This window comes from Leptonychotes weddellii, chromosome 12 (assembly GCF_054177405.1).
Source record: "Leptonychotes weddellii isolate Sample4059 chromosome 12, ASM5417740v2, whole genome shotgun sequence".
Classification (NCBI taxonomy): Eukaryota; Metazoa; Chordata; class Mammalia; order Carnivora; family Phocidae; genus Leptonychotes; species Leptonychotes weddellii.
The window spans coordinates 81163832-81186513 of record NC_138380.1 but is presented as its reverse complement, the minus strand read 5'-3'; the positions used below and the strand labels follow the sequence as shown (position 1 = coordinate 81186513).

Below are 22682 nucleotides of genomic sequence, written 5' to 3'. Positions count from 1 at the left end.
TAATTGTCTCCCTTTTTAAAAGGACTTAATTTTTTAGAGCAGTTTTAGGTTCACAGCAAAACTGAGAGGAAAGTACAGAGATTTCCTATATATCCCCACAGCCCACACATGCGTGGCCAGCCCCATTATCCACACCTCCAAGAAAGTGGCACGTTTTTTACAACTGAGGAATCCACACTGATACACCATAACCACCAAAGTCCGCAGTTCACATTATGGTTCACTCTTGGTATTTTCCATTCTGTGGGTTTGGACAAATGTATAAGGACACGTATCCACCATGACGGTATCATACAGAATATTTTCACTGCCCTAAAAATCCTCTGTGCTCCACCTGTCCCTCTCTGGCCACCCCTCTCCCCACAGCCCGTGCCAACCACTCATCTTTTTACTGTCTCCGTAGTTTTGCCTTTTCCAGAATGTCTGGTAGTTGGAATCCTACAGTACATAGCGTTTTCAGTTTGATTTGGTTCACTAGGTGATATGCATGTAAGGTCCCTCCATGTCTTTTCATGGCTTGATAGCTCATTTCTTCTTAGCCCTGAAAAATATCCCTTGTACCACAGTTTATCTATTCACCTACTGCGGGACTTCTTGGTTGTTTCCAGGTTTGGGCAATCATAAATACAGCTAATATAAAGATCCGTTGCAGGTTTTTGCATAGAGACGTAAGTTTTCAACTCCTTTGGGTAAATATGATGGAGTGATTCCCCCCCCTTTTTTGAGGATGGACTGATTCTCCTTATATAATGGAAAACAGCATGGGTCAGCAGCCCCCAGGCTGGGTTTTGTTGAGACAGAGTGTGGTCACGAGAATTCTTAGAGGGTCGCCGGCATGCCTGAGTCACCTACGGGGGCAGTGGCCCCAGACACTAGTGTGTCGTCCGCCACTAGGTCCAGGTTACTCACTCGTATAGGCAAAGGAGCCCACACGTGAACACTCACACAGTAAAGACGACACCTAGTATTTTCCTTCTGGAAACCATGAACTGATTTGTTCGTGGAACGCAAAGAAGAGTGCTGTATGTAATGGCCATTGCCCAGGTCTCTGTAATTACACCGGTTTTTAAACGTTCACCTTAAAAACGGGCGTCGGGGAGTCTCAGGGGAGAGGAGTGGGCTTGATTCTTGAGCGAGCCAGAAGCAAAAGGCCAAGTGACTGACATTCTCGGCTCCCTCTGTCTTCCGCTTTAGCATGTGACTGCAACAGGGAAGGTGCCCAGAAGCCCCCCTGTGACCAGGACACTGGCATGTGCCGCTGCCGGGAGGGGGTGAGCGGCCCAAGATGCGATCGCTGCGCCCGGGGTCACGGCCAGGAATTCCCTGCCTGTCTGCGGTGTCACAGCTGCTTTGATCGCTGGGACCACACGGTGTCTGCCCTCTCCAAAGCCGTGCAAGGGTTAATGAAGCTGGCTGCTGACACGCAAGATAAAAGAGGGCCCGTGCTGGTCTGCGAGGCCAACTTCAAAGGCCTCAGAGAGAACATGTCTGAAATAGAAAGGATTCTGAAACATCCTGTTTTCTCATCGGGGGAATTCTTAACCGTCAAGGATTATCAGGACTCTGTTTGGTAAGATTTGTGCTCCAGCAATAGATTGCAAGTTCCTGATCTGCCTTGACTCCTGTGGAGCTTTATAAAGCAGCCTTCAATTTCAAAATGTACCTATGTGGATGTTAGGGAAATAATTTTTCAGTCAGCGTCCAGGCTGGGGATCATGACTGTCTGTCTCTTTTTTACCTACTTAGGATTACATGGGATCTTTCCAGATGCCATCGATTAGAACAAAAAGGCAATCATTAAGAGCCTGATTTTGGAAAGCCCAAACCCAGCAGAGCTGAAAGATACAAAATTAGAAAAAGGGTCGTTTATCATACAGATATATTTTTTTTCCAACCAGGCACTCAGGGAGATTTGCTAAATCTTCCCAAATTCTTCAGTTGTTTGGAAAAGCCTGTACATTAATGTGAAGTCATATAGCAAGCGTGAGAAGTTCCTCAAAATGCACTGTCATTTTTATTATATGTTATATATATTTATATAACATTCATCAAACATTTCTGGACATTATGTTGGTTGGTCTGGGCCAGGGCTCATCAGACCACAGGCAAAATCCCACACGCCACCTAGTTTTGTAAATCAGGTTTCACTGGTACAGCCCCGCCCATTTATGTACCTGTCCTCTGTGGCTGCCTTCTCGGGACAAGGGCAGAGTGGGGTAGTTGTGACAGGACTATGGCCCCCAAGGCCTGAAATATTTACTATCTGACCCTTTGCAGAAAAAGTTTGCCAACTGCTCTGGGCAAAAACCAGGATGCATGGGATACAGTTTTCCGTCCTTCTATGAGCACGTAGTCTACTGAGAAACCAAAGAGATTGTGATTATGTAGAAGAATATCCCCTGCCCCGCCCCCAGTCAAAGGTCCTGGATTAAGGAATAATTGAAGCTGTAGAGTTTTGTGTTATACAAAACACCAGTGTCAAGATAAAGCCATTCATTTTCATCAGGCAAAAGTTGCAGAGGTACATGGTAATAGCTTCAAAGTTACACAAGGAAGGAGATGGAGTCCACCGCCGTAGTTCAGAGGAAGGGCCATGCCCCTACAGGGCCCAGGGGGGTCACGTGGCCAGGACAGGCTGGCGACTGAAAGCAGGCACATCCACCACCTTGTAAAGACTATTGTCCTGCAGGATTTGGGCCCTGTGTCCCCAGGTCTTCCCACTTTTCCAGAGATGTCAGGCCTCCAGATTTTTATGGAAATGTCCCCACTTTAAAATATAGCCAGCTGGGGCGCCTGGGTGGCTCAGTCGTTAAGCATCTGCCTTCAGCTCAGGTCATGATCCCAGGGTCCTGGGATCGAGCCCCGCATCGGGCTCCTAGCTCCGTGGGAAGCCTGCTTCTCCCTCTCCCACTCCCCCTGCTTGTGTTCCCTCTCTCGCTGTATCTAGCTCTGTCAAATGAATAAATAAAATCTTTAAAAATAAATAAATAAATAAATAAATAAATAAAATATAGCCAGCTAATCCAATAATGCTCTTAAAAAGCACCGGACAGGCCAAATAAATGTGTCTGAGAATGAGCTTTGGCCCATGGACCACGGGTTTGTGGTTCTAGAATATGGCAAACAAAGTGGACCTGTCAGAAAGAAAGCAGAATGAGCCAGTCCACAGTGGGCACTCTAAACAGAGACCACAGAACCTCAGATAGAGCAGAAAGACAGCAAGAGAAGCAGTAGTCCCAGGGCCAGGCCTGAAGCGATGAGGAAAGCAGTGAGTACTGGGCCTCTTCTGCCGGAAACCATGCCTGTCCCCTCCCGGTCCACCTACTGAGCTCCTGTTCCTCCTTAGCAACCACCAAAACACCACCTCCTCTCTGACACCTTCCATGACCTCCTCAGAAAAAGACATGTCCTTCCTTCTCCATCTTCCCCCTTCCCTGTGCTAGGACCCTGTGACAGGGTCATTGCCTTACTGAGGGACCCCTGAGGACAGAGGCTACCTTCTCCAGGCTCGGTTCAGTCACATAACAAACGTTTGCTGGGTAAATTACCAATGAAAGGGGAGGCGGAGGGCAAGGAAGCCAGGATATCACGAGTACAGATTCCATGACTGAAGTCCACTTATTGCTGTATGGCCTTAGGCAGGTTATTTAACTTCTCCAAGCACCTGTTTCTTCATCCAAAAGGGGGGTCGAGTCTCTATTTCATAGGTTTCTTGTGAGAATTACTCAGACAAGCCTCTGAGCATGGTGTCTGGTGCATTGTAGGGCTTCGAGAGTACCAATTATAATAACAGCAATTACTATCATTGTTATTATTATTATTAACCTGATGAATTATGGTCCTGACAGTTGGCGCCAGAAGGAAAAGTCTGTAGATTAGAAGGGAGAGTTAGAGTAGAAAATGCTAGGAAGCATTAGTTAATGCTTTGCATTTCTGCCAAGATAAATGAGTCCCATAGATTCATATTGTAATTTTCCTCAACCGTACTCTTCACGATTTGCACCGAATTTCCTTATCATGAAGGATATTACTAATTATTTCCTTGAACCCACTGTGGGTGCTGAACCCAGCAAATTGAAGCAGGACAGAGATAGGCATCATGGAGAAGAAGGTGAGGAGAATGAACACAGCCCAGGCCTGGGTACTCTCACCAACAAGGAAACCTCCTTGTCACTCATGGGAATGACAAGTTAAGACCCGGTATAGCAGTGGCTCTAGAAGGATCCTTGCTGCAGGCAGATTTATTCTCAGTAAAGAACTGGTTTTTGCCCTAGGCTGGGTGAGGACTTCCGTGTTAAAAGCTGAATATAGGTTGGATCTCATGGATTTAAATGAACAGTGTCTGAATGTGTGTTTTTGAAAACCCAAAGCAAAGGGAGACAGAAAGAGTCTAAATAGTTGAAATTGAAAGATTCAAAGCCTTTCTTCCACTAGACCTTGTATGCGGATTGTATTTTAAGTGAGTGCTAAAACGTTCCAGGAAGCTGAATTAACAAGAAAGAGAGGAACCATAAACAGAACTGTAAACTGTCAAACACAACATCGAGGAAGAAGGATCCATTCTAATTATGAGGGTGCCTGATCACGAGGCCAATGTTGGTGTGTTTTTTTTTCACTGATTTATCAACAGGAATACAAGCTTCGCTACATTTACTCTCTTTTCCCTCCAGGGAACAAATCATGCAGCTAAGTGTGCAACTGAAAGAAGTGCATGAGTTTCCAGATCTGAAAGAAAGGATAGGAGGAATGGGGAATGAAGCAGACCTCTTACGTGAAGATCTTCAGCGAGAAATCAATTTGCGCTTCCGCGCCCGTAATGCAAGCATCATGGGTAAGAGAGAAAATGCACTTGGATGGTCCGTTGATGGACAAAGGTTGCTGCCATCCATCGTTTATTCCATTAGCGCGGCACCCTGCGCTCGTTGCCACAGAGCCTGAGCACTTTAGGACTGAAAACACACCCATTAAGGTATTATTTGTACATGAATATTTCAACTTTTTAAGCAGTGCAGAGCTTGGGTAGCATCTGTTGAAAATAATGAATACAGCTAACTGTCTGATACTAAACAGATACTGACTGACAGCCAGGGTACTATCCTAATGCCAAAGCATGCAAGGGGTCTTGTGTAACTGGCTTTGGACCAGGACCATGATGTTCCAAAACCTTGTCCCTCCGCGGAATGATGCCCAGAAAGGTCCCCGCCTTGGCTCTCCCCTCAGAGTCAAAGAAACAAAGAGGGACACTCGGAGAAAGGACATCCGACCACTGCTGTCTAGGTTGCCACTTTAAAATGGTTCATGGCATGAAAGATTTGGACCGCCAACTCGAGCACGGGAACAGAATTCTTCCTGGGTTTACTGGGAAAGGCTCTGGGAAGTAGGTGACATTTGACTTGGACTTCACAAAATGAGGATAAAATTTGCCAGATAAATAAAGGCCAAAATCATCCCAAGCAATAGGAAGGTGTGGTTGTCTCATGCCCGACTTCTGGTTGCGTAGGGAGTAAAGATCAGGACCCTGGGCCTCTGGCTCCTAAAATACGGAGTTACCGTTGAAAGTCCTGCAACACTATCATTTGCAGTAAAATGAACTGTATTACCTTCATGATTTTGTATTTTACTAAAAATATGGAAAATATAGAGCAGTGCTGAAGAACATAGTTTCCAGAATCAAACCGCCGGCCTTGAAATCTTGTCTTGATCCCTTGCTGTCCGTGAGACCTCAGGCAAATAACTTACCTCCGGAGAGCCTTGTTTTCTCACCTGTAAAATGGGGGTGATCATGCTAACACGCACCTCGCGGTGTTTTGTGAAGATTCAGGAAGAAAACTGACAAGCGGGGCAGGCACAGAGAAAGCGCTGCACAATTGTGACCTGTTGTCATCAGCCTCCACATCACAAGTCAGCACACTATAGTCCACCCGCCACTTTTACCCGGAGCCGGTTTTTTTAAAGGGGTTTCACTAGGAGACAGACTCACCCGTTCGTTGACATTGCTTGCAGCTGCTCTCACTCTCCAGAGTTGAGAAGCTGTGCTGGACCCGCCGTGGCCGGCAAGCCTAGAACATTTATTCTCTGGCCCTTTCCAGAACAAATTTGTCAACCCCTGCTGCTCCATCTAGTTAGGTAAACTTGGCTGGTGTGTCACGTTAGGGTTCGTACGGGTAGTCGTCATTAATACCAATGAATACATAATTAATACACCTGTGGAACACTTTACAGAGCATTCTCGTATTATTTCACTTAGTCCTCACAAATTACAGAGAAGCAAACACAATCTAAGAGATTAACTGGTTTGCTCAAGGACTTAGGCAGACAGCAAAGGGCAAAGCCAACACTCAAACCCACGTCTGCAGACTTAAATCTCAAGGCTCTGTACCTATTGATATCTGTTTCACTCCATCCGATCCTTCCCCATTAAGTGTAAATTCAACGAAGAGGATGATGAATTTTTGTTTTGGTCATTGAGACCAAGACATTGGTCACACTGTGGGATGATTGTCTTGATAACCAATATATAATTTCATTTGTTCTCACAAAACTTACCTTACCTCAATTTGCATTAATGTAGATTACTCAGAGAACATCAAGAAGCATTATCAGAGATCATCATCTGCTGAAAAGAAAAATAGCGAAACCACTTCTATCATAAAAAACTCTGAAAAAAACAGGAATGACTTACTTACCATCTTTGATACCCTAACCTCAAAACAAAACTTGTCATTGGAAAAATTAAAGCAAATTACAGTACCAGATATCCAAATACTGAACGAAAAGGTAAATATTCACGATGGTGTAGTAAAAGTATTTGTGATTTCTGCTTGGTATACAAATCTCTTCAATTATATTTCCTGCCTTGCATTTTAATTTTTTATTTATACTTTATAAATGTATAAATATCATAATATATATAGATATGTTCTATTATTTAAGATATAAATAATATAAATATACTTCTATTTTATTTTTTTTTATTTTCCAAGTCAAAGTTTGAGAAAATTCAGAGTAAGACTGTGGCTTGATTTTATTATCTTACATTTATTTATATAATTTGCTATTTCCACAATGGTACAGATTATAGACATTCACTCCTCTTGCTTTCTTATAAATAAAAGGTAATTTTTATTTAAAAAGGCATCTGCCTTTGACTCAGGTCATGATCCCAGGGTCCTGGGGTCGAGCCCCACATCGGGCTCCCTGCTCAGGGAGAAGCCTGCTTCTCCCTCTCCAGCTCCCCCTGCTTCTGTTCCCTCTCTCGCTGTGTCGCTCTCTGTCAAATAAATAAATAAAATCTTTTTTAAAAATTTAAAAAATGAAATTAACACGCAAGAAATGCTAGATATTTGACTGTTTTCTCCAAAAACTCTTAAGCATAAAAATGGCATCAATTGACACAACGCTGACAACAAAAAATTCAGGTATTTAGTTACCTGGAAACATTTCACGGGGCTGCATCCTTGCGCTAAGCATGAACCACTGTTGAAGAAACACACATGCATAGAGCAGTTCTTTGCCTCAGTGAACCTGGATGGCATTAGCAAAACTCTGCCCACATGTTGCTTTTCAACATGAATCCTTTCTCCTGTGAGGTGTGTGGAGAACCAGGGGACATGCCGTGCGTGCTCTTGTCCTGTGATGGCCTCAGCTGTCGTGGCCCCCTGCCCCTCTCGAGCGATGCCCTCCAGCAAGCTCAGGAAGCAGAGTTTGTGATTCATAATTTGAGCGACCAGGTTCAGGGTTGGAAGCTCCAGGTAAATATGTCTTCTCTTGTTTTATTTATAAAGCTGTAGCAATAGGAAGAAAAAAGCAAACTGTCTGAAATGTTTAAAACTGCCATTTAGCTTCGAGGCGAAAGGACAGGTTCTAGATATTACGTGTTCTTATGCTTGGAAACATAGGATTAAAAATACAGATGTGGATGTAAATGTACATTTAGAAGTACATGTGAATATTGACATTTTCTATTATATATGTATCACATATATGTGTGTAAATGTATATTTGTGTGTGTGTGTGTGTGTGTGTGTGGAGAGAGAGAGAGAAGAGAAAGAAATCAAAGTTTGTGTTTGTAGGACATAGACTCATGTAGATGTTTCTTTTATAGCAAACACTACATAGAAATGGCAGACTATTAGCCTTAAAGGTTTGAAAACTTTAGATTTCTCAAAGTAAAGACTAATTTGTACAAATTCAAGAGTATATTTGAAATTCTACTAAATATACAAATTCTAATGTTAAAATTTAATGTTAGAAAATATTTTAATAGGAATACACCCTTAGGTCTTGTACTCCTTCCTGTGTTTTTAGACATGAGACAGTAGTTTTAATATTTAAGTACCTGATGATTGAGTCTCTAATAACTTGAAATGTTTTCATTTATTTTTCTGATCATGTTGATAAATGAGAATAATTTTTAATTTTTAATTGCCTTAGGGTTTTTTTGTGTGTGTGAATACATTATATATTCACCTGGAAAAGATGAATACAATTTTAGGTATTCTGTGAATACACTGAATTCATCTTGTATACAAGATGATGATGTGTGCCCTAGTTTGCTCCATTTTTGACAATATACATAGAGTCTTTGATGAAGAAGAAAAATCTCTTAAAAAGCTAAATTTCTTTACCAATAATACGAGCACCAGGTGTTATATAAGACTGATGAATCACAGGCCTGTACCTCTGAAACCATTAATACATTATATGTTAATTAATTGAATTTAAGTAAAAATTATTTAAATGAAAATATATCTACACACAAAAAATATGTGTTAAATATTATAGCAGGGAGCATTCCTGTTTGTAAGCAACAGAAACCAACTCCTGAAAAAAACAGTCTCAGAATCAACAGGAGGATAGAAGGTCAAGCTTGGGAATGGGCTGAGAACCACAGCTAAGATATGGTGCATATCTCAAGCACACACACACACACACACACGTGCACACACGAGCTTGCATGCACATGCACACACACAGAACAGCAGTTTCCTCCTTGAGCCTCCTGCATGAGCCTGAGCCCCAGCTGGTCCCAAGCCCTTGCTCCACATGCTCCCAAATCCAAGTTCTAGGGCAAGCCTCTGATTAGCCCAGCTGGTGGATATCCCTATACATCCTGAATGTTGAAAATTTTTATTTACGTAGTCATAATTCTGCATTGCTACCTAGTTTTCACTTGTATGTTATTCTTCCTTCTTTGAACAAATATTCATTGAGTGCCTACTATGTGCAAGACATTTATCTAGGTGTTGGGGAGCCAGCGGTGAACATAACAAAGACAAATCCTGGTCCTGCATCCCGGTGGTTAAAACAATCCTGAATTGTTCAACATAATTTTATTTTATTTTATTTTAAAGATTTTATTTATTTATTTGAGAGAGAGAGAATGAGAGAGGGGAGGGTCAGAGGGAGAAGCAGGCTCCCCGCCGAGCAGGGAGCCCGATGCGGGACTCGATCCAGGGACTCCAGGATCATGACCTGAGCCGAAGGCAGTCGCTTAACCAACTGAGCCACCCAGGCGCCCTGTTCAACATAATTTCAAACAATTACACCTTACTGCCCCTTCTCAAAAAAACCAGAAACCTCACACCATTTAAAGAAGCCCTGTGTTAAGCTTTTACTTTTAAAAGATAGTCCCTGACATATGTTCTAGCAGAATTTGGCTTCATCAGCACGTAAATGAACAACTGGAAAGGGTGGGGGTGGGGTTTTTCATGTTGATAAAATGGTGTGCTATTTCCCTCTTGATTAGATGGGGGGAAGAGTGCCAGAAAAGATTGTGAGAGAATTCTCAGGAGCCAGTGGTGACAGAGGATGGATTGCAGAGAGATGTTTTAAGAGTGAAGTAATTTAGCAATCTCTTTCTCTCTGAACACAGCATTGACTAATCAACACAGATTTCATCCCTATAATTTTGTGTTTTCCTGTCCAGAGTATTTATTTCTGGAATTCTCATTTTACTTCCACGTGTTCTTACTTACTGCTAACCATTTTATTCTTTTTTTAATTGGGAGAGATATAATTAACATAGAACATTTTATTAGTTTCAGGCATACATAATTTGGTAGATGTATGTATTGCAAAATGATTAGCACAAGAAGTTTGGTTAACATCCATCACCTCACCTAGTTATATTTTTTTGTCATGGGAACTTTGAAGATCTCTCTCAGCAACTGCTCACCATTTTAAGGTTTTCAAAGTTCTAGAAAATTAAGGGACAACTCTCCAAAAAATGAAGATACATATTTTTAATCATGTAAATATTTCTTTTTCGTTTCATCATTTGCCAATGAGTGCAATTAAATCCTTTTCCACAAAATCTGTATGGCTCACATTAAGCTGGCTCCTTTTGTGGGGAAATAAGGGGAGATTTTTTTTTTCCTAATTGTGTTTGATCCTAATTAGCCCTACTTCTGTCACAATTAATTTATTCCATACAGCTCAACTTGGTGATATTACCCTATTGCTTTCTGTTTTTTTTTTTTTTCTTTCTCTTTCTCTAATTTGTTAGAATCTCAAGAAAAGCCCATGAATTTTTCTCAAGTCACATAATTAAGAATTTGCACTTCTAGAGGGCAAGTTTTAGACCTATCGTTCCTCCACCAAGTGTACAAGATGTTTGGAATTTGTCTTTGTAGCTTGCTCCGAGTTCAAACTCGTTTATTAAAAGGAGGAATGCTTTCTTTTTAGCTTTCAGAAAAAGTACATTATTTGAATTTGAGGAATGTCAAGAAGAGTAATTATTTTAACTTACATAAAAGAAAATGCTCTTAACTTATTAAACATAATGACCACTCTATGTAGTCCCAAGTAATTTGCTGATGTGATAGGAATGCTAAAGTCTCATTAAAACAGAATTTGTGTTTTACATTTGTATAAGGAAAAGTCATTAGCACTAGGTCAAAACTGTTTTCAAATAATACTTTTGATCACTAATAATGGTTTTAAGAGATAAAGTCACATTATTTTTTTAAAGATTTTATTTTTTAAGTAATCTCTACACCCAACATGGGGCTCAAACTCACAACCCTGAGATCAAGAGTCACCTGCTGCACCGACTAAGCCAGCCAGGCACCACAAGATAAATTCACATTAAGCAAAAATGATAATGAAAACAAATAATATCACCTCGTAAATGAATCCCTTAAAATGATCTTTTAATTCTCTATAGTCCTATTTTGTTTTTAGTGAGTTTCATTTGGTCCAGCTAAGTAATTAAACATCACACAATGTGCCTCATTGTGTTTTTTCCTCATTGTTATTTTTTTCTTATTCCAGCTCAAAAATGTAAGTAAACTGGCAGAAGTCTCCAAAAACAATGCCTTACAGCTAAGTGAGAAACTGAGGAATATGAAAAATCAAAGTGAATCTGAAGAAGAGAAGATGAGTCTTTTAATCAAAAAGCTGAAAATGTTTTTGTCAGGTAATTAGAAAAATATATTGGAACTAGTTTTGTTTCTTTTTCTTTGCTTTTTTTTTAAAGTATACTCAAACAGCATAACCAATTTCAAATTATGTAAGTGGAAATGAAATGCCTAAATCAGAAACATGATGTACCCCTTGATTTAAAATTTCTTAATGAAAATAATCCCCAAATATTAACTCTGTACGAAAAATATATATATATGTATATATGGCTATCTGTATAAGATAAATTTAGTAAAAAGTCCTAGAATTTAGTTAAAATTTCAAACAAATGAACTTAGTGCTTAAAGTTATGTGGGTTTTTTTGTTTTTTTTTTTTTTAAGATTTTATTTACTTATTTGAGAGAGAGAGAGAGAGCACATGAGAGGGGGGGAGGGTCAGAGGAAGAAGCCGACTCCCCGCTGAGCAGGGAGCCCGATGCGGGACTCGATCCCGGGACTCCAGGATCATGACCTGAGCCGAAGGCAGTCGCTTAACCAACTGAGCCACCCAGGCACCCAGTTATGTGGTTTTTTTAAGAAAAAAGTCTAACATGATGATTCTATCAGATTTCCTAATGTTATGATTCCATGATTTTCTCTGCTGACAGACTGTGTGAGATCAAGGCATGCCAGATTTGGTTAGTATACCAAATACTATAGTGAGGTGGTATCTAAAATATCGGTTATTAACTATTATGGACTATTTTCCAAGTTTCATATTGGTTCTCTGTGATTGGCCAAAAGGTACAATTTGATCCATTTATTATTATAATTATGATGTTATTATCCCTCATTGTACCTTATTATGGGAGAAGTTCACTTTGATTTTATTTTTTTAGAAGTTTATTTTAAACTACAGAGAATTATTAGTTGAAGATAAAAATCAAATAGTACAGCTGGAAATTGACCTGAAAACTCACTCTGTGCAAATAACGCAGCTTGGGTACATTATATGGAATTAAGCTTAAGAGGCTTTCTTCTCCATCACCGTCTTCCAGATTCAGTAACTTAATACTCCTCACATGAATCAGCTGACAATTGGGATGTCTGTTACCATCTTTGCAACCACTTTGTGAACCTGTTTAATATTTGTAAGAGACCCCTATGGCCAATTGTTTTTTCCACCTCCATATCTCTAGATACTGTATGAACAGTTCTAGTCTTGATTTTCAAAATAAGAACAAAATGAGGCAGTACAAATAACCAATAAAAATGACCAAAATAATCAGTAAAAATGAATGAGGTGGGATCTGTCTACTGGATGTTTTGTTTGTTCAAAAGCCAATTTTCAGTGAGTTAGCATTGATTAGACACAGATCCAGGAACTGGTTGGATTAAGGAACACCTTAGCTATTTCTGCAGATACAGGTCAATTCAGGCACCAAAACCAAACCAAAACCAAACTGCCAGACCAGTTGTGCGAAATGGCGTGATACACTTCTGGGCCCCAGCGATGGCTCAGAAGGCAAGTTCTACTGCTTTCCACCTCATTCACTGGGTTATAGAGCCTATTCCCTTACCGGTCTCATTTCTCATTGCTGCTGAATACATCTCTAATAATAAAGTTTAATTACCCCAAGGAGTTAAAAAAAAAACAACAAAAACTGTGTCCATTATTACAACAAAAATTAGATTAGGCAAAGGGAAAAATCCTATTCTATAAAAGAAACATCTCTGATCTGGGCCCCAAGATCCTTGGTCACCAGGAAGCAGTACCCTTCACTCACCAATTTCTTTTCCTCTATCCTTTCCATAAAGCCCAAATAAAAGTCTTATTAAATTGTATGGTGGCTACACTACTCCACTCTTCTTCACCATATTAATATTTTCCTTGGGGTCTGAATTCCCCATTAACAAAGTATGTGTCACTTCTCCTGAAAGTCCCACAGAAAAATTTTGAATTTATGATCTCATAACAAATGCCAATAAATGTTCAATGACAAATATATGGCTAAATTAAATTCACTTTTTATTAGAACCCTTTTTATAAAATGAAATACCATTTCTTTCAAAAGTCAACTTCCAAGAACAGTACATTCTGTTTCAAGTATGATTTTGATTTACTCACAAAAAATCTTGTTACTTTTTTTTTCAAAAACATGACAGGAAGTAAAATACTCCTTTTATTTTAAACAAGACAGCTAGAGCGAAAATGATCACCAAAGGATATATACTCATGTCATGTCCGTCAAATGCTAAAAGGTGTCTGTGGTGCCCACCGCCTCCTGAAGAAGAAGCCAAGGTCCTTGGCCTCACATCTAGAGGCTCCTGTGCTCTGCTCCCAGCCTTTCGGGACTTGCACCCCCCGCCCCTGCATTTTGACTCGACTCTCTCACCAACACTGATCCGAGGACTGCTTCATGCTGCACCCAAGCTTTGGCATCTGTGGGTCGCTCAGTTTAGAATGCCTTTACCCCTGCCTTCACCCCACATTTCCACAGGTATAACCTCTGCTGTCCTCCAGGCTCAGTTTATGTGCCTTTTTGAGGTTCTTCCTGAAATATTTTCTCCTCCCTCTGGATCCCATATCATTTCGTCTTCTATTTATCATTTCTATTCTCATGTGATCAGTATTCATATGGAATGGCTTGTACTCCCCCACTGGATGGTCAGCACTTCAACTGCCCACACGGGCTTTAGCATTATGCCTCAGTAAGGAGCCAGAGATCACAGAGTGTTAGCACCCCGGACCCGAACAGTCCATCTTCCGCTTCAGTTCTCAGGAAGGCCGATTTTATTTTCCTGAAAAGCAGGGCATGGGTGTATTTAACAGTTTCCTGATAACACGTTATTCATCCGGTACTTTACACTCTGTTGTCAAGTTCCCTTCTCAAAATAGGACTTTGAGTGGTAGCATCAGGTAGAGTTGCCCCGTTACACAGATGAGCAACCACTGTGAGCCTTTTGATGTCACGGAGGATTAGAATCAAGTTTTGTTGAGTCCAAACCTGGCGCTTCCCCAGTGTCTCATTCACTGTATTCAAATCTTCGTAACAGGCATCTAACCATTTTAATTGCTTTTTGACTTAACTGGTTCTTAGGAGGACGTTTCGCAGAATATATACAATATTCCAAGTCTGTAGTTTTTCAGTTTTCCAGCAAGCATTTGTGTAGCCTGTATTCAACACTACACGAACAGTGTTTCTTTCAGAGAGAAGGGATGAAGAAGAATCTACGGACGTAGACAGTCTAATCCTGGTGTCCTAGGGACACATAATCAGTTGCACGTACTTATGACTTAGAGTTCATTGTGGTTGTATTTACAAGATACAGTGTTTACTAAGGAGACACAATGACCTAAAACCACCTTCTTATTTAAGAGGAAAACGTGCCTCCAGAGGACATAGAGAAGGTTGCAAATCATGTACTTGACATCCACCTACCAATGACATCACCAAATTTAACCCATGAACTTGACAAAATACGGAAGCTGATGCAGCTCTATGAGGACTATGGAACAGGTGAGGACAGGCTACGTAAAGCAGCAGAGGAAGCCCAAAAGGTTTTGGTGAAGGCAAAAGATGCTGAGTAAGTACAGTATTAATATTCTCATCTTGCTCGCCCAGGCCAATTCCTAAAAGGCCATCTGAAAAATATCTGGGTGAGGAGCTATTTAATGTTCGAATGAAATTACCCTCCAGTAGCTCAGTGCCCAGGGTGAGGGCTAAGCTATTTGCAGGAGCCTCAGGAAGCTGGGGGATTGGGAGGCAGGGGGCAGGAATGCTTGTTTCCCATTTGCTATAGACTTGGAATGCCTTCCCAGTGACCTGTTACTCTTTATACCAATTAATGCCATATACTAGCTGTATGCTAATATCTTAACAGGTGGTGGGAATATCGGTGTCTTTTCCCTTTCTTGCTGACCTATGTCTGCTACTTCCTAAATGTACCATAATAGACAGTACTTTGAAGATCTAAATTTTTTTAAGAAAGACTACACTAATGGGGAGCCTGGGTGCCTCAGTCAGTTAAGTGTCTGCCTTCGGCTCAGGTCATGATCCCAGGGTCCCGGGATCGAGTCCCACATCGGGCTCCCTGTTCAGCAGGAAGTCTGCTTCTCCTTCTGACCCTCACCCCTTTTGTGCTCTCTCGGTCTCTCTCTCTCTCTCAAATAAATGAATAAGCTCTTTAAAAAAAAAAAAAAGACTACACTAAAAAGATATGATGGTGAGGAGTAAAAGAAATGAACACTAGTGCCCTAGGAATAACACGGGAGTAAAACTACAGATATGGTACACAGAGTTCATTAACTCGTGCTTCCTTTTGCCCTTGTTGACTTAGCCAAGCAAATGGGAAGGGGCATGTTGGTGTTTTTAGGAGCATGGTGTGCTGCGGGTCAGAGTTGTGGGCTCGGGTGGATGGTGGCAATACCATCACGTCAGGACGCCCAGCAGTTGAGACCCGAGCTTTCTTTGCCGTCTCCCCAGCCACTTGTATAAATGAAGTGCACCAGACTCCCCTGTAGGCCCAACCCCTTCCGGTTTTAATACTTACAACCAGGAAGACGAAGTAACTGCAGTAAGATCACACAGCTGTCAGAAATGATGCTGAGGAAGGATTCTTTATAACATGCAGGGATTCTTCGAGCATAATGTTAATGCTTTAAAAAAAAAAAAAGGTAACAGATTATATATAGAAGAGGATCTCCATCACGGAAAGAAAATATTTTGTAGGACAAAGATGCTAGAATACGCTGGTATCTTAAAAAGATTAGTGGTAGGGGCGCCTGGGTGGCTCAGTTGGTTAAGCGACTGCCTTCGGCTCAGGTCATGATCCTGGAGTCCCGGGATCGAGTCCCGCATCGGGCTCCCTGCTCGGCGGGGAGTCTGCTTCTCCCTCTGACCCTCCCCCCTCTCATGTGCTCTCTGTCTCTCTCATTCTCTCTGTCTCGGATAAATGGATAAAATCTTTAAAAAAAAAAAAAAAGATTAGTGGTAAATTTTTCCCTTCCTGATATGTTTTTTTCTCTTTTTGTGTGTGTTGCTGCCTCCTCCTCTCCCTCCTCCTCCTTCTCCTCTTCCTTCTCTTCTTCTATTTTTAGGTATTTTCCCAATTTACTCTAAAAGCAGTTACATTGAAAATTTAAAGGAAAAAGAATAAATACAAAGATATGAGGGGGTGTTATGAGAAGGGAAGCCTCCTGAACCCCTTCTGTAACTGTAGGGAAAGAAGTAAAGAAAGGGAAGCCTACTTATTATATGGTTCAACCATGGGATATTCTGGAAAAGGCAAACCGTGGAGACAGTAAAAAAGATCAGTAGTTGCTGGGGGTTGAGGGGAGGGATGAATAGGTGGAGCAGAGAGAACTTTTAGGGCAGTAAAAATACTCCGTGTGATTCTAGAATGATGAATACATGTCATTATACATTTGTCCCAAGTCACCAAGTGAACACCACCAAGAGTGAACCCTAATGTACACTCTGGACTTTGGTGTCTCTGATGTGTTGATGTAGACTCATCCTCTGGCGGGGAGGTTGGCTAACGAATGTCCCAGTCTGGCGGGGAGGTTGATAACTGGGGAAGCTCTGCGTGTGTGGACACGGCGGGTATAGGGAATTCTCCGCACCTTCTGCTCTTTTTTGCTATGAATCTAAAACAGCTCTTTAAAAAAATAGCCTTTTTAAAAAGTGAGAGAGAGACTCCACTGGGAGGAGAAGTAGGGTTGCGTGGGGCAGGGGATGTTTTGCAGTTTAGCTAGTTTTGCTCTTCCACACGCATTTCAAATGATGCTTCTGCAAAGGTCTATCTGATAGTTCACTCACTTGGTATATTCTTCCAAAGGTGGTTTTGAGCCCACAGATCCAAGTATCTGGTGAGTGTTGACTTGAGGTGAGCTTATTTCTGTAAAATAGACAATCAGTTGGAATGCTTGTGATTTTAACCTCTGACGGGGCCCCTGGCAGCTAGAATGTCAGTGGAGCTTAAATAAATCTGAATAAACACAGCCTGGAAACGGAGGACTTTTAGTTCTCTTTGCTGTCTGTGGGGCCCCTTCACTCTGCCACCCCTGCTCCGGTGAGGATTTAGAGTGTGGCTGAAGTGGGAGAAATTAGGGAACTGGAATCGGCCGAGGATTGTTATTTTGTTCAAAGCTTGCCAGTGACGGTCCTCAAGCCTCTCTGGTTAGGACAAATTAAGAATAAACAAGACCTGTATCTTTGATTTGCATACCTGGCGAAATCTGTATCTACTTGATATGCATATATATGCGTTGTTATTGGCATTTCAACCTACCTATTTCTCAAAATAAAGATTACCGCACTTGGCCTTGCTTAAGAGCAATTTAAATTTACTTTATAAATAATTCAGCCAAGCTTTTCGTGGAGTCGAATGGACTCCCAAGGTGAAACAAATGAATAATTGTGTATTTATCTAATCTGACACGTTAATATCCTACCTTAGAAAAGCAGCAAATGTTCTATTAAATCTTGACAAAACGCTGAATAAATTGCAACGAGTTCAAGTCACCCAAGGACGGGTAAATTCTACCATCACACAGCTGACGGCAGAGATAACAAAAATTAAAAAGAATGTACTGCAGGTATTTATCTTCTTGGAAACTAAGCTGAAAAAGATTTTGAATGTGGAGACAGCCTGGTGTTGATGTGTGCCAATGTCATGCTTGCCTGACCTGCCTGATGGGTTGATTGTAGGATAAAATGAAACAGTGGTGCTGTGATACGTTTAATTGATGTTCTACAGAGTTCCCACGGCATCACTTCATCATTGCCGACCCCTCCTGGGGGACGAAGCAGGTGCTACCACCGGCTTGTAAATGAGGAAATTGAGGCTCAGGGAGGTTAAGTGACTTGCCTAAGGTCACACAGCTAATTAAAGGTAGATTTGAGGTGGGAGTTTATCCCTTCTGATTCCAGGGAAAGTAATAGACTCGTTAAAGCTCACAAGGCAAAGAAATAAAGTTCGTTGTTGCCAGGTTTTTGTAACTGCCAGGTTTGGCATGAAATCTCATCAGAGTACCTTAGGACTAAAAGGATATCTTACCCGAAAGAAAGTGTTCCATCCAGAGCTCGGTGGGAGCCTGGCTATGGTTTAACCCCCATCATGGATCCGGGAGAGGAAGTCTGGCAGTTGGCAGACAGGACAGGACCTAGTCCCAAGCCGTGTGCAGTGTCTTCCTCCAAGGCTCCATCCTCCAGCCCATCCCCTTCTCCACAGAATGCCTGCTCCCCAGTCTCTGTTCTTCAGCCAGGTTGTATAGATCCAAACGCATGACACATTTTGAAAAGAAAAGCAGAAAGAGAGAGAACAGGAAGTAGTGCACCAGGAAATGAAAAGCTTAGATGTGAACAGGTTTCAAATACAGGGTAGCAAAAAAACCAAAGAAGGCCTCCAGGTTTTCCCCTTCGAAGCATATACGCTAGACCCGGGGATGGCCAAATATAGCGCATGGGCCAAATGGGCGCACTGTTTGTTTTCTTTTTAATCTAAAATCACAAAGTTTTATTGGAGTCCAGCCACGTATTGTCTGTGACTGCTTTTGTGCCACGGTGGCAGAGAGTTGAGGGTTGTAATAGAGACTTCATGGGCCATGGAATATAAAACATTTACTGTCTGGTCCTTTACAGAAAATGCCTGTAGATTTGTGCTCTAGAAAAAACATGTCCAAGGGCATAAGAAGGTTTTTGGTTTTGTTTTTTTTTTACAAATACGGTAGACCAGGGCTCTCACGGAACCCTCCTGGTAGAAAAAAAACCCAAATGTTGGCTGGGATATTTTTTTAAAAATTGTAATACATAGCTGAATTAATAAGACATGGAGGAAATCTTCGGAGGCCAACAGTGACGGGGAAGTACAAATTCAGAGAGGTAATAAAGCATGAACCTGACGGCAGGCAGAGGATGTCCGCCAATCGCTGGTGTAGGAGAGCTGTTGGCTTTAATGCTCGCCATGCATAGGAGACAGAACACAAAGGAGAGAGTATGACCCCTGCATGGAAAGGCAAAATCCTCAGTGAAGTGTTCAACTACTACTACCTACTACTGCATGCCCACCGCACGCATGTGTGTGCACACAACCACACACACACACACACACACACACACACACACACGGAGGGGCAGTGCCAGTAAAGACTCTTGCTGTGGGGGAGGAAGGTCTTCACTAAGAATTGCTAACCGTAAGCTGGCTCTTACACGAGTTCGAGGTTAGAATTCACACTACCCATATGGCCCTGATAACCCAAGCTAAACAATGTCACTTAAAGTGACTGTGGGCTGAGAGTGCCCTCAGAGGCCTGACAGAGGCCAGCAGAAATCCCCTCCCAAGGAATGCACCTTAAAAAGCCTCAGAAATGTCTCTCAAAACACATAAAAGAACAAATTGCCTCAAGCAAGAGGCACCAGAAAGAGTAGACAAGAGACTGTGGATTATGTCGGTTACTGGATGTAGAAATACAAAATCAGAATGTTCATTATGCTTACAAGAATCAAAAAAGGTATAAAAGTATGACCCAAGAACAAGATATAAGAGATAACAGATGACTAGTCAGATTTGACTTCTAGATGGGACAAATGGAGCCACAGAAATAAGAAACAAATATTAAGATGTTCCTTATTGTTTGTAAGGAGGAAAAATGAGAAGCCACCTGCATCAGCTGGAGAATAAAAATATAAATTGTATGTTCAAACAATGCAATGCTTTAAGTTGCTAAAACGGAATAAACAAGAGCTATGCAAATTCGTCAGGAAGAACTGTACAAGCATAATTTTGAATTAAAATTCAAGTAGCATATATTTGTATAAAGTTAAAAAAAATACTGCATATGTTAGACCACATAGGATATAGGAAAAAGCGGGTAGAAGTATGTGGAATGACAAATACTAGATTCAGGATAGTGGTTACCTTTATGGGGAGGGAGGGGGTGTGAGGAGAGCCTTAGCTGAGGTGCTTTATTCTTAAACTGGCCGCTGAGCGCATGGATACATGTCATAGTTGCTTTTATAACCATGTGGATGTCTGAAATATTTATTACAACGTTGTTTTCAATGGAACCGAAAAAATGGAAGGAATGATTCACTTTCCCTTCCCACCTAGCTTATTTTCTGAGGGGTACTTATATCATTTGTTTTCTTGTTGTTTTTACATAAAAAGACCTTCTCCTCTCTGCTCTTTAAATCAACAACAGGCTGAAAATGAAGCCAAGGACACTAAGAATGAGCTGGACTTAGCAAAGCAGCGGTCAGTGCTGGAGGACGGGCTTTCCCGGTTGCAGACCAAGTTGCAAAGGAATCGAGAGCAAGCCACCCGTGTGACAGCTCAGGCCACATTGGCCCAACGCCAGGCTGGGGGCCTTGAGCAGGTCATTAGCCCCACCAGTGCCACCAAGAGCAGACAGACAGAGGCTCTTTGAAGGATAATCCTCTAACCTCAGCTACTTGTGCCGTTTATCAGCGGTTCCCTTAGTGCTGGACCGTGCTCAGTGGCATGTGGTAGTCGTGATCCCGACAGGCATGAAGCCTCTTCTGTAGTGGAGGACTGTCTCCAGGGAAGACAGAAGTCCTTTGACCAAATTAGGATGGGGTGTTTCCTCCCCGAATCTCCTCCTCCTAGGACTACTAGCGGTGTCCTCGTCAAATGTTTCCTTTCTTCCAAACGTTCACACTTTGTGCCATTGGTCTATCTTGGGTGTATTTACCCTTTACTCTAATACAATCACATAACCTATCATGAAAACAAAGAAGTGAAAGTCACCTGCCAAAGAGAATAGGTCAAGTTAAAAAAGTCAGAGTGAGTTAATTAAACAGTTGTGGAAAATACCCTATTCATCTAGGTTGGTGAAAGAAACTATCAACTCATTTTCTCAGCAGGGTATCTCTGGTTGGTTGCATTAATAGAGTCACTTAAACACAAGAAAAATGTGGAAGTGTTTTTACAATTGGTCCATTCTCTTGCTTTTCATTCCTGATAGCTGGGTAATTTCCCACAGACTTGGGAGTTGAGCACATTTTCTATGGAAGGGAGGTTGGGAGAGGTACTTCTGGTCCATCCTATCCCCATTTCCCTTCCTGGGCTTCACCTAGCTGTTCCACATTCTAGACTGTCAGCCACCCAGGCTGACCCCCCAGGTTTCCATTCGAATGCCGAGGGAGCTCTTCATGCTAACACGTGTACTTCCCTTCCTGCCTCACGGCTCTCTTACCTTCTTGCCCGCCAAAGAACGCATCCTTGTTTCTAAAGCTTCACGGCTCCCTCTGCCCTTCACCCTGCACTGGCCGCTGACCCACCCAGCTGACCCAGAGGTTTGTCACAGGCAGGATCGCGTCCCTCCTGTCCTCTGTATCTCTCACCTTAAGTCTTTTAGGACAAACGATTGGTGCCCCATAAATAACTGCCTTCGCACAGAATCATGATTGCTACTTTATAACAAAGCAATTTTATTTTTAATTAACTAAAGCTGAGAATTTTTTCAGCCTGCAAAGAAAAAAAATGCAAATAAAAGCCTGGAAATATCAGGGTGACTCAAGCATATTGACTGGATCATGGTTTTCCTCTTCCTCCTTTTATGAACAGTATCAGGCAAATATCATGCATGGGTACATGCTTTGTAAATATTTTCTGGTGATGGGAAGGTGTTGCTCTGTTACAGGCGTTTGCAGAGCTGAAAAACCAATATGCTGTTCTTCAACATAAGACCAGCGCTACAGGACCGACAAAGGTGACATTAGAAAAAGTGGAGCAGCTAAAAGATGTGGCAGAAAAACTGGCCATAGATACAGAGGACAAGATAAGAAGAATAGCAGGTATCACTTCTTTTCTTCCAGCTTTATCGAGGTCTAGGTGACAGGTGAAATTGTATATATTTAAAGTGTACAACGTGACAATATATGTTGTGTTATGATTACCATGATTAAGTTAATCAACACATCCATCTGCTCACATAGTTACTGTTTTCTTTTTATGGTGAGAATGCTTAAGATCGACTCACATACACAATGCAATACAACATTGTTAACTAGTCAGCCCACACTGAGCATTCAATCCCCAGAAACTTTTCTTCTTAAAACTGGAAGTCTGTACCTTTGCTCAACCTCTCCCCATTTCCCCCACCTGCTGGACCCTGGCAGCCACCGTTCTTCTCTCTGCTTCTATGAGTTCTAGGTTTGGTTTTTTTTGTTTCTTTTTTTTTTTTTTTAGATTCCATATACAAGTGAGATCATATTGTATTTGTCTTTCTCTGGCTTATTTTCACTTAGCGTAACATCCTCCAGGTTCACCTATGTTGTTGCAAATGGCAGGATTTCCTTCTTTTTTTTTTTTTT

General features: G+C 41.6%; 1 protein-coding gene across 1 annotated transcript in view; it reads left to right on the top strand.

Annotated features, from left to right (window-relative positions):
- Positions 1-20773, top strand: part of LAMB4 (laminin subunit beta 4) — a 94267-nt gene extending 73494 nt beyond the window's left edge. The window contains exons 24-31 of the mRNA XM_081799708.1: positions 1195-1570; positions 4671-4831; positions 6572-6777; positions 7590-7751; positions 11275-11419; positions 14724-14931; positions 17806-17944; positions 20549-20773. Coding sequence (XP_081655834.1) covers positions 1195-1570; positions 4671-4831; positions 6572-6777; positions 7590-7751; positions 11275-11419; positions 14724-14931; positions 17806-17944; positions 20549-20773 — 1622 coding nt within the window. The remainder of the gene's footprint in view (positions 1-1194; positions 1571-4670; positions 4832-6571; positions 6778-7589; positions 7752-11274; positions 11420-14723; positions 14932-17805; positions 17945-20548) is intronic.
- The last annotated feature ends 1909 nt before the right edge of the window (positions 20774-22682 follow it).